Genomic DNA, 12805 nt, shown 5'->3' with positions numbered 1-12805 from the left:
AACCGGTCATCAGCCACTAAAGCAATTGCCCGCCAACATGATGCTTGTGGTCTATCATACTTGCATCTTTTGACTTTAATTTGAAGAAGAGTGTCGATGAAGATAAATCGATCATGTTACTTTCGCCTTTATTCAAACTCAATCTACAATTGAAGTTGAATAGTGGTTTCTGCTTTTAGTAGTGTTGCGTGTACGTACACGCTGCATTACACGAACACCACTTGAGTTACTGGTTGAAAATAGTAAACAAAGATCAGCTGTTCCCAGCAAAATCAAATGGACATATTTTCAACCAGTAGATTTGCATTAGTGTTCGTGACACCGTGCTGCGAAACCACTATAAAAAGTCTGAAAACGGTCATCAATCGGTAGTTTTTATTTTCAATTTGCTAGGAAAAATGTAAAAACCATCTTTATTTTAGTTTCTTCTAATAAATCACTTGCACCAACTATATTATGTAGGTACACGGTTCCTATTATGGTGGTAAAATTGAACATTGGTTCCTGTAGTGGCGCATCCCATAGTATTCTTATGGGACCCAACACTAAAGGAACCCTATCACCACTATAGTTGCAAATGAGCAAGCAATTTAAAACTTAAAAATAGTTCTTTAAAATAGGGTTTTGACAAATCCTGAACACAAAACTTAATTAATGTCATTAATTAGGTATAAAACATCTATTTAAAATGTCATTTGCGAGCTTTTTGGTCAAAGTAGTGCAAAATTGCCACTACCACCATTATTGGGACTGTCTCTACTTAAGGAGCATTTACCCCAACATTTTTTTTTTGAATAAACTCATTTTATTCATGAGCAAGACGTCCTTTGAATTGCAAAAGGTCGCGTCTTCGTGATTCGTGTGTTAAGCTGTAATTGCTTGACACGATCAATCATTCAACCGGTTCTAGCGGCGATTCTTAATTTATGGATGCAAGAATGTTGTGTTTCAGTGCTCCATAGAACTCATTTGAGCTTGTTATTCACGTATAGTTAGTTGACACAATGGAGACCATCCTTATTTGATATAACAGAATAATAGAACATCAGGATAACAATGGAGACTATCATTATATTAATATTACCACTAGTAATAAATTCAGGTAAAAAATTAATAATATTTAAATAAAAAATGTATTAGTGATAAGTGAACTAACAGTAAATGATATAATGAATTCCATCAAACTGCTGTTTTCAGCAAATGCTGCTTTCCCAAATTCTAATAGTTGCGGAGTGGACAATGCAGATCGGATTTATCCAGGGAACATTACAGGCATTACCAGTTATCCTTGGGCGAGCAATTTGATTTTTCACGAAAGCGGACGAAACGAAGATCTTTTTCGTTGCGGAGGAAGTTTGATTTCTGATCGTTATGTACTTACAGCAGCACATTGTTTCGACAGTCTTGGCGATGGCTATGAACTGTGAGTGATATACTGATTTGCATACTGATTAAGATTACCACATATATTTTGTTTCCTATACATATTTAGTCAACGCATACGATTCGGTGAATGGGACGTCCAAAATGAACTGGATTGTGATTATCATGGTTACTGCAATGAGCCAATTTTGGAAGTCGGGTTTGAAAAGATTGTTGCTCATAAGGATTACAATGAACGAACATTAATCAACGATATTGCACTGATTAAATTGAACGAAAGCATTGAATTTACAGAAGCCATTTCACCAGTTTGCTTACCTTTGAGTAAGGAATTGGAAAACCTGGAAGTTGGAAATAAAAAGTTTACAATCGTCGGGTGGAAAAATATCAGACATAGAAATGGAACATATGGTAAGTAAGCCAAACGCTAGATACTCCACTCAAAAATAGTCTTTGATATAAATATGATCAATATTTCTTTTAGAACCTACTAGCCCGATCAAGTTACATGACTGGATGTTGGAAGAAGTCGACGCGGAAACCTGCAGCAATTTGGTTGGTGAGCCTATCAGTGCGTCACAGATATGCGCACTAGGCAAAGATACATGCCGCGGCGATTCCGGAAGTGGATTGATAAGAAAGGTGAACGGTTTCTACTCTGTCAACGGTATTGTAAGCGTGGGATGTGGTGGCAAAAATGTACCAGCTGTGTATACTAAGGTAGATATGTTTTTGGATTGGATCAGAGATAATATAGTGGATTGAGCTATGAAAGTTTCAAATAAAATGTAGTGGAATGATTTTATGTACAATGGGAGACATCTTTGCTGAGCTGGGTTTCCTATTTGAATGCGATTTCAAAAAGTTGGATCCCAACTGTTTCTTAACAAAAATATGTGAAAACAACCTGTTTCCAGCAAACTTTGTCCTGCTTACTTCGTTTATTGGCGTTCCAAGTCAAAGTCCTCGTTCAAGGGGATAGACTAAATGATCGGGACAGGCAAAATATTCACTTTTCAAAAAAATGGTCAACAAGCTGTAACTTTTCGAAAAATGCATCAAAAAATGTCAAATTTTTACTTTAAGTTGGTCAACTAGTTATCTAGGGTTCTAATTCGGGGTCGGTCCAGGATCTTTTCGTAAAGGAAATTTCCTTGACTTCCTTGGGCATAGAGTATCTTCGTGCCTGCCACACGATACACACATGCAAAATGGTCATTGGCAGAGGAAACTCTCAGTTAACAACTGTGGAAGTGCTCATAGAATACTAAGCTGAGAAGTAGGCTTTGTCCCAGTGAGGACGTTACGCCAAGAAGAGGAGGAAATTCGGGGAAGATTGGGCTATTCTACATGAAGTAAACAGTGATAGTGTAGGTCTCCAGTTAGCCTAGTGGTTAAGGATCTTGAATCCCGCTCCAACAGTGCATCACAACTTCAGACGCACACATCTCAAGAAGCAAGCTTCAAACAACAGAGTATTTTATTATTCTGTTCTTGCTCACTTGTAATTAGGTTAAAAATAAGAAGCTCAGGTGCGCTGGTGAGATTTGTGCTTTCAAAATCGTGAGTAGGTGCCAAAGTCGGCCATTGTGGCGGCCATTTTGGGATTTTAGCAAGTATGTCCTTAAGACTATGGATCGCTAATCCGGACACGACCCGTTCCGGTCCGGAAAATTTTCTCGACTCCCTGGGCATAGTGTATCGTTGTGCTTGCCTCACAATTTATACAAATTCATGCAATGGCAGGCAAAGAAAGCCCATCAATTAATAACTGTGGAAGTGGCCAAAGAAAACTAAGTTGAAGCGCGGCAGGCCAAGTTTCAGTGGGAACGTCAAGCCATAAAGAACAAGAAGAGGCACGCATACCAGGAACCAACATATTATCGAACTTGAATGAACCTAAAATCTTCTTTCACAGGTTTCAGTTTATGGTCTAACCTTTCAGAAAAGCCTTGGTTCAAAATATTCTATCGGTGAAAAATGAGATAAATCACATTTGTAGATTTTGTACCGATTTGCAGTATAATAGAACATTGACAATTTTTTTGAGTTTACCTTAAATACTTTTGATTTTACCATGCTTTTTTTCTGCGTGTATTATCGGGGTTTCAGCTGAGGACAACTATTCTTCTTCAATATGTGGTTTTATAAACACCTACAAGAATACTTGGGATTGAGTCCATAAAACCATAAACACAACAAGAACGGTTGGACTTATTGTCAGTTTTAAAAGGCTCTTGTAGTTATCTTCAATCAATCATTCTTGAGCAAGAGCAACTGTTCTAGCGTGAGAACAGTTTGTACATTATATCGTCGGTTTCCTGCAATAGGGGCACAACTCAAAATTTGTCATTTTTTAGATTTTGATGACAAATGATGAAAAACTATGTAAAATTTCATCTCACAAAGACCCGTTCCAAAATTCGTTGTGAAACGCGAGATTTGGGCATTTTCACCAATTTTCCGTAGTAAGGGCACAACTCAAAATCAGTCAACTTTTTCAATAGTCGTAATTTGTAATTTGTAATTTATTTAAGTAAGTACGATAGCCTGCTAGTTACAAAACTTTTGCTCAGGTCAAGGAACCGGAACCGGATATTGGAAAGCTAATTGGTAATTGGACTACAATTGACAACATGAAAAGAACGTCTGTTTTCACACGTCTACTTAGAGTTATTCAAAATTTTTCTTGAACGCTGTTAAAGTTGGTTGCTGTCTCAGGGCCAAAGGCAGCTGATTCCAGGCTGATGCTCCACCGATGAGGATACTTTTTCCGCTACACGTCGTATGGTGTGGTAAGACGAAGGTACGTGTTCGGTCGTTAATTCCTGGTTGAAGGTGCTGGAGAAGGTACGGTGGTAGCTCGCGATGATGGCCGCGTCGTAGAAAGCAGCAGACTCGAAGTCGGTAATTTTCCAGGAGATCCCTACCCAGGATCGTGTGACGAACCTCAGCAGTGGTGTCACGCCGGCGAAGGCTGTAAACGAATCGTACAGCTGCTTTGAAGCTCTGGTGCAGTTGTTGTTTCAGCGCTACCGATAACCCTGTATAGTATACCACGTCGCAGTACGTATACAGTGGAACGATGACCGCTTGGACCAGCTTTTTTCGTGTGGAGACCGACAGCACGCTTTGAAACCGGCGGAAGGTTCGTAGTGTGCCGTACACCTTTCTCACTACATCGTTGACTTGGTTCTTCCAGCTAAGGTTTTTATCCATAGTAAGCCCTAGGTTAGTAACGCTGTCCGAGAGCTGGATATGTTCCCCACAGAAGACGATGTTGTTTTGTGGAGCGACATTCCCATTCTTACAAAAAACGATTGCTTGTGTTTTTTTCGGGTTGGGTGTTAGCATGTTGCGTTGCGTCCAAGCTTCGATCGATCGTAGGTCTTGGTTGATGACGTCTATCAGTCTATCGACCTGACTGATAGGCCCAGACGTGTAAATCTGGAGGTCGTCTGCATAAAGTTGATATTTGCACTTGAGAACATTTGGTAGGCTGTTAATGAACAAACTAAAAAGCAGTGCACTGAGACATGATCCCTGAGGGGTTCCATCTATCAGTTGTAGTTCTGTAGAACAATTGCCCGCGTGCTTGACAACCTGACTCCTTTGTGATAAAAACGACGAGATCAAATCACATGCCGCCGGAGAAAATCCAAACTCTTGTCTCAGTTTCCTCAGGATGATTCGGTGTTTCACGCAGTTAAAAGCCAGCGAAAAATCAACCAGAACCATTACTGTGCAGTGTTGATTGTCCAGTTTATTGTAGATGTTATGACTCACCTCTGCAAGGGCGGTAGTGGTGCTGTAACCGCGTCGGTACCCCGATTGATGCGAAGCCATAAGGTGTGCATTGGGCTCGTTGAGATGGTGAGATATCTGATCCAGCAAGATCTTTTCCAGGACCTTTGAAATCGATGGGAGGACGCTAATAGGTCGGAAGTCTTTAGGGGCTGTTGGATTTGATAACTTAGGGATCGGGGTAATGACTGCTTTTTTCCAGGATGATGGGAAGGTTTTACTTTCAATGATGGCATTGGAGAGATGTGTCAGTAGTGGAAGGATGAATGGACTTAGCATCTTCACGAATGATATCGGGATATTGTCACTTCCTGTAGCATTTGAGGTTATTTCAGACATCTTCTTCGCTACTTCTGCAGCATTGGTGAGTCGAAATTGTAGTTCCTCTTGAACTTGGGCTGGTGCGGCTTCTGGAGTTGTAGGTGCTGCTCCACGGCTGTTTTGCAGCCTTAGATGTCCCTCAGTAAAAAAACTGGTTAAGTTGATGAGCGTCGAAATCGTTAGAGGGAGTTGCCTTTTTTGCATTGTTATGCACTCCTTCTCTCCGCAAGTTGTTCCATAGTTGTTTTGGAGGAAGGGTTGTTGAAAAGTTTTGCTCAGCGTATCGTTTTTTGGCGCACGTGATTAGCGACTTTACTCGATCGCGGGAACGCTCGTACTCGCGCCACTGGTTGCTGTTTCTAGATCGGTTGGGATTGCGTGTGTATAGCGCATAGGCGAGGTCCCTGACAGCGATAGCCTGTTCAATGTCTCGCGTAATCCAGGGGGTTCGTTTATCGCGAACTTGAACAACTCTTTCGGGAGCATGCGTGTCCAAAAGAGAACGTAGTTTCGCTGTAGTCAACTCGACCTTACGGTTTACATCGTTCGTCTCGTAGACATCTTGAAGTTCTGTTGTTTGGAAGTCAGCCTGGAGTCGAATCACATCAATTCCCCGCATATTGCGAACTTTCATTGTTTGTGGAGTGCTTCGAGGCACGCGGATATCGGCAATCAGGTACACAACTTCGTGGTCAGAGATGGAGCTGCCGTACTGTGTTTTAGATGTGCGAATAGTTGCAGGGTTGTCGGTCACCAGAAGATCAATCGTTGTTGCCGACTGCTCGGTGACTCGTGTAGCTGCGGTTGGCAGAACGGTGAGACTGAAGAAGGAGTGAATCCGAGCTAGTGCTTCCGCGTTGCCACAACGAATATTTGCAGCAACATTAATGTTATAATCACCAACCAGATAGATCCTATCGAAGTCGAACTCTTGAAGGTCTAGGAGCAGCTTTTCATAGTGCTGAGCGAACTGTGGATTGGACCCGGTGGGATTATACACTACAACCACGCAGATGTTGTAGTTGTTGATTTTGGTTTGTACTGCCAAAAATTCCAGACGAGTATTGTTGTTCTCTCCGGCTTCGTAGATGGATTTGATTATGGGAGTTGCTTTGATGCCTTTCTGGATGTATAATCCGACTCCGCCGAATGACCTTCTTCTGTTTCCTCGGCCAGAAGGTAGGGAGTGTCGGATAAAGTTGTATCCAGGGATCCGAATTGGGCCAACGGGTGATGACGGTCGTAGCATGGTTTCCGTAACAGCAAAGAAGTGGTACTGGGAAGGGTTCAGCAGAACTTTAACACCATCGATATGGCGTTCTAAACTACGGACGTTAAGGTGTCCTATACGTAGGTTGGAGTTATTGGGTCTAGACATCAGTAATGGAGTGTAGTCGTCTTTCTGCTGGTGCATTTACGATGAAGAAACGGACATGGAGGAAGAGTCGGGGCCTACTGCATCGAAAAACACAGAGGAGTTGTTTCCTTCGTCTATCGGCACGGTGATTTCGGTGAGATGGGCGATATCCTTAACCTGAGTGTAACGTGTTTGGTTCGGCAGAAGAACAGAGACTGTACCGTTGCGAACAAACACAGACTTGACAAGCTTCTTTTGTTTCAATCGCAATGCCAGGTTACGAACCCGAAAGGTTGTGATGGGGAGTACTTCATTCAACGTGAACCGGTAGTCTAGCGGGAGATCAGGAAGGATATGGCGTAGCTTGAAGTCGTTGTATCTTTTGAAGTACTGACGCAGAGCTGCATCGCGTGCCTCACAGTCATCGAGGATGATGATGATGGTGGGGGTGAGGGAACGGTCGGACCATTTGGATGGTTTGACTGGTAGCCGGAAGCATTTGGAAACGTGCGAAAATAGTTGTCAAAAATTCATGAAACAGATAGTCCTCCAGCCCCTTTCAATGATACGACAATCAAAATTTGTTTACTTTTGTCAAATGATGAGAGAAATACACTCCCGTTCAAAAGTTTGGGGTCACCCCCTTAACAACATGTCATTTTTTTTAGACCCATATCTCCGCCAATTTGTGTCTGATTTCAAAACCCTAGGTTTCATTCAAAAGATAATAAGTCAAAGAAACTTTGAACATGATTTAAAAGAAACTTTTTCAAAAAATTTTGTATGTAAACTTAACCCAAAGTTGTTAAATTTTCTAAAAAATGAATATAAACTTACAGCAGTGTCGCTGGAAATGGGGTCGACTAAATTTTAAGATGAGAGCGGTAATATGACCCATTTTCTATTAGCTTTCAACTGCTTTTTACAGAACTTAGCTAAAAAATCTAGAAAAAAAAGTTATTAGGTAAATTAACTTTTCATGTCATCGGGCAAAAGTTTGGGGTCACTATCGTAAAACATGGAAAAGTGATTTGTTGATATCTTTGTCATCTTTCATTCAATTTTAATTCTTCTTGGCTTATTTGAAACAAAATGAATGATACTTACTGCATAGACATTGAACTACACATATTTGTTGAAATTTACATACTAAAACTTAACGTAAAGTTGCCTCATTTTTTGAAGCGTGGTGAAATGTGCTAACTTTACATAACATTTTTATATACAAAAATCGTTAAATACGTTAAGTTGAAGACATCAAACGTAAATTTAGTTAATTATCTTTGAAATCAGCCAAAAATAAATAAAATTGAACTATAGATGACGAAGATATGACCAAATCACTTTTCCATGTTTTACGAAAGTGACCCCAAACTTTTGGCCGATACATCATATTGAGGGGTGACCCCAAACTTTTGGTCGATGACATCAAAGATTAATTTACTTAATAACTTTTTTTCTAGATTTTTTAGTTAAGTTCTGTAAAAAGCAGTTGAAAGCTAATAGAAAATGGGTCATATTACCGCTCTCATCTTAAAATTTGGTCGACCCAACTTCGAGCGACACTGCCGTAAGTTTATACAGTAAGGACCCGATTTTGTCAGCCCCTGGTAGCATTTTGGGCTGACAAAATCGGGTACCTGACAAAATCGGGACATTTTTTAAAATCATTTTTTTAATCATGAAAAATTGTTCTGAGCACGTCAGAAACGGAGATAGGTGTGGGAGGGTCTGCTTTGGGTTCGTTCAAATATTACGTAACGCCATTGAGGAGGGGGGAGCCCAGCGCTGTGTTACGCTTCATACAAAATTTTGAAATTTCTCTTTCAAAAATAGTTACGCGGTGGAGGGATAGCGGATAGGGTCTAAAATTGCCAAAATTCCAACATCTGATTGACAAGTATAGACACTCAAACTGTCCGAATTGGCTACATTTCCGCTGCCTTTCCACTTTAATTTCCAGAGCCTAATCTCTTAAGAATCTCTGGAGAAATCTTTGAAGAAATGATCGGGGAAATTTTTGAGAAACTACCCAGGGATATACGGAACGTAACCCTCAAGACATCCCGTAAGTAGTTTCTGCAAAAACCTTTGAGGGAGCTCCGGATAACCCAACTAACATTTTCAGCGGTATAAGCTTCAGTCATTTTCTTTCTGTTGTGTAACCATCGAATTGAAGCAGTCAAAGCTGAGTAAAAGGGAATCTAGTCAAATATAAACCATAAGCTAATACACGACTGCAAAACAAGCACCATACACCTACCAAACTCGGTTTTCAAAAATCAATCACTTGTCACTGGGGCTGCCTTTACTGCACTCTGTTCCAACTCCGGGAGATTTCCCGGAAGATGTGAAAACTTGAACAAATCGAATAGGAGTCCCCACTAACAAAACAGCTGCTACTATACAGACCAATTCCTTATACTGACAAATCCACAAACCAGAAGCGCTTTGGAGGCCGTTATGCGATATTATTACAACTAGAAGCTGTAATAAAGAAACTGTTGGAATACCAACACGGCTTGTCGGATATAAACATTATTGTCAAAACAAACTTCGAGCGCGATATATAGCTACTACACAAATACTTTACAGCTATCTATTTCTGTGCTGTGACGTGACATTATTTCGGTTGCTTTTATTGCGCTTTAATCCAACTCCGGAAGATTTGCCGGAAGATGTACAAATCGAGTAAGTGTCTCTTGTTGGCAGCTGCTTTTATACAGTACATTTTGTAATGTTTCCAAATACACTAAACAGCAGCGCTTAGTACTTGTTTAAAGAACACTCTTTCAGCTGTTTTTTTTGAAAAAAAAATCTATAAGAGTATCAGCTAAACTTTTGTAGGAATCCTAGCTTATTTAAAAAATAAGAAAATCTTCTGGAGAAATCACAGGAGGAATGCCTGAAAAAATCTTGAAGGGACACACCTTAATGAATCGTTAAAAAATCCCGGAAGAATTCCTTTAAAAACTTCCGGTGGAATTCTTGGAGAAATACCAGCAAAAATTCTTACAAGAAACTACGCAAGAGTTCTTGAAGGAATCACAGCAAACATTTTTTGGGGAATCCCATCTCGAATTTCTTAAGGGTTTCTAATGAATACAATTCTGACAGCAATTTTTGAAGCAATCCAAGCAGGAAATCAACAATACAAATCTCATAAAAAATCTAGACCAACATGTAAAAAGGGCGGAACAACCATTGCATTCTCAGCTTCTCCAACCCCGTCTAAGCGTATTTCAATTTATTTGTGCAAATTTATCCCGTTATCAGATAGAGGGCAGTCTGCTCTATCTGTTACTGGTCAGAGATTACATGAAAAAATGGGCCATGTGCTAAGAAGGAAGGGAGAAGCAAAAACTCGAAATGGTTGTTGCGCCCTTTTCAAATGTTAGTCTATCTGGATCAATCTAAACAAGTAAACCTAGAGGAATCCCAGAGATGCCGGAAAGAAGTAAATGGATTGACTTGTAATCGCAACAAAAGGCAGCGTTTATTGTTTGTTCTGTTCCTGAGGAAATTCAGAAGAATAGTCTTTAAGCCCATATAGCCGATGTGGTAAGCGCTGATTGCACGTGCAAAATCATGTTGAGGGTGAGGAGTTTGATTCCCGGTTAGCTCAGAATCCATTTCATAATCAACATTTTCTTAACCACCTTGTGTATAAAATATATAGATATATCTTCATATATAGATATATCTTCATGACTACCACACGATATATGTACAAATGTAAAATAAACATTGGCTGTGGGGGATCCCAGTTAAAATGTTTAAGAGTTCTCGTAAAATAAGCTGAGGAGCAGGCTGTGTCCCAGTTGGAACGTTACGCCAAAAAGAGAGACGGAAGGAATCTTTTAGCAATTTAAAACAATAATGGTTCAAAACATTTGCGAGGGTTGGTGCTAAAATTGCCTCAATGTGGTAGTTTGCAAAACAAGTTTGGCCGTTTTCAAAAGTTACACGAGTTTTGTTCATTGCGTAATTTTTCTATGGCACCTAAAGACATCAGCTGCATTAATAATGATTATAAAATTGAAATTCTGAATGAAATACAAATTTATTTTTTTACTTAAAAAAAGGCTGACAAAATCGGGTCAAAAAGCTGACAAAATCGGGGTCAGGGTAGACAAAATCGGGGGCTGACAAAATCGGGTCCCCACTGTATTCATTTTTTAGAAAATTTGGCAACTTTGGGTTAAGTTTACATACAAATTTTTTTGAAAAAGTTTCTTTTAAATCATGTTCAAAGTTTCTTTGACTTATTATCTTTTAAATGAAACCTAGGGTTTTGAAATCGGACGCAAATTGGCGGAGATATGGGCCTAAAAAAATGACATGTTTTTGAGGGGGTGACCCCAAACTTTTGAACGGGAGTGTAAGTGACTTTGCAGGCGGTGCTTCATGATTGCCAATTTTCAAACGCTTATTCTGAAAATTCACTTTTTTTGAGTTGTGCCCCTATTGCAGGAAACCGACGATATCTACATTATCACTGCCAATCTGGAGCGCCTGTTGAGAGAACCGGCCTCGTCGCGGTGCAATACCAAATTCCTCCTGTTGCAGCATCCGAATAGAGGTGGGTTTAGTCATCCAGGACGTCGTTTTCCGTGCAATGGGGGGTATTTTATCGGCCTGCGGACCATGATAAACATGGTGAAAATCGACAACGACTTACTTGTTAGAGATGCTGACCGGAGGAGTGAGGCGCTGTACCGTGTCGGGCCGGGCCGGTTCTCGAGAGCGATGTGCCAGGTTGACAGCGGCCGGCTGATGATGAAATTTGTCCAACCAGGCTCACATTATCACCGCGCTGCCATAATTTATTGTTTGTTTACATTTAGGCATACAAGATTTATAACGTTCTTCGCGGAGTTAGCATAAACCTGCTTCAAGAACGTTATAAACCTGAGTACTCTTGAGTAACGCTTCTTCTTTTGCTCAAGTTGAAATAAATTTAAGACGTTCTTGATGGAGAATGTTATAAATCCTAGTTTTCTTGAGTTATGATTGTAACTCTTGCTTGAGTTGAAAGGAATTTAAGACGATCTTTGACGATGTTGAGAAAACTCATGAGCAATGTACTCATGGCCTGGAAGAATAATTTTCAATATTTTACTGTTGCATTATAATTGAAGCGCGTTGCAATTTTTGGAAGTATCTTGCAACATATATACGATGAGTTTTGCTTGGCAGTTGGCAACCTTGTTGCACCAGAGAAATATTCCCAATTTGTTTCAATCTTGATTATAATAATTAATCATTTTCGTTTTGTTTTTTTTTTATTTAATTGAACTTATCTTTCAACATAAAATCGGCAGCAGCAACAAAAACTGATAAATTTATTATCGTTTTATCGTACCCTTGAAGTGTTCTAGAAGGAGAGAGCATTTCGCCTAGAGGACATCTTGGGAATTACAACCAGTTTTAAGAGAATCTTAAAACCAACTCTCCAAGAGCACCGGATGGGCCTCTTTAGTCTTTAGACGGATTTATGGTTGAGTTGATGTCGTTTTGCCGAGCAATTTTATTTATGCATGGTTTTAAGGAACAGGTGTTGAAGAATACTTCAAGAGCATCATAGAATAAATTTTGTTACTTGGGGAAGGTTCTTAGCATGGTTTGAGACTCCTCCCTCTCTGGAATGGGGAGCTCCCATACTTGCTGGGTATCCTATTCATATTAGACAATTATGCGATCACAGGATGATTATTCTACAAAATTTTATTAACTTTTGTATTTTGTATTGTAAATAATGTCATACATTTAAAATACCAAAGTTAACGTTTTTGCAATAAGTCTCAATTCTGGCTACGCCGTACATACTTCACACTTGTTGCTTCATTGTATGTTACACTGCGTTACTTTTTAGACGATAAGGCACTCACCAGAGCGTGTAATTTATTTTCATATACCATCAAAGAAAGGCAAAGTGAA

General features: G+C 39.9%; 1 protein-coding gene across 2 annotated transcripts; it reads left to right on the top strand.

Annotated features, from left to right (window-relative positions):
• Positions 1–871: 871 nt before the first annotated feature.
• Positions 872–2539, top strand: LOC109420099 (CLIP domain-containing serine protease B4). Of its 2 annotated transcripts, none has more exons than XM_029868514.2 (4): positions 872–1102; positions 1198–1423; positions 1493–1794; positions 1868–2507. In XM_029868514.2, the coding sequence occupies exons 1-4, from the start codon at positions 1057–1059 to the stop codon at positions 2146–2148; spliced, it is 855 nt and encodes a 284-aa protein (XP_029724374.2). In that variant the 5' UTR covers positions 872–1056; the 3' UTR covers positions 2149–2507. The 2 variants fall into 2 exon arrangements, with proteins under 2 accessions (XP_029724374.2, XP_062712528.1); XM_062856544.1 differs by lacking the exon at positions 872–1102 and having other exon boundaries at positions 1383–1423; positions 1493–1582; positions 1678–1794; positions 1868–2539.
• The last annotated feature ends 10266 nt before the right edge of the window (positions 2540–12805 follow it).

The sequence above is a fragment of the Aedes albopictus genome, chromosome 3 (genome assembly GCF_035046485.1).
Source record: "Aedes albopictus strain Foshan chromosome 3, AalbF5, whole genome shotgun sequence".
Classification (NCBI taxonomy): Eukaryota; Metazoa; Arthropoda; class Insecta; order Diptera; family Culicidae; genus Aedes; species Aedes albopictus.
This window is presented reverse-complemented; position numbering and strand designations above follow the sequence as displayed.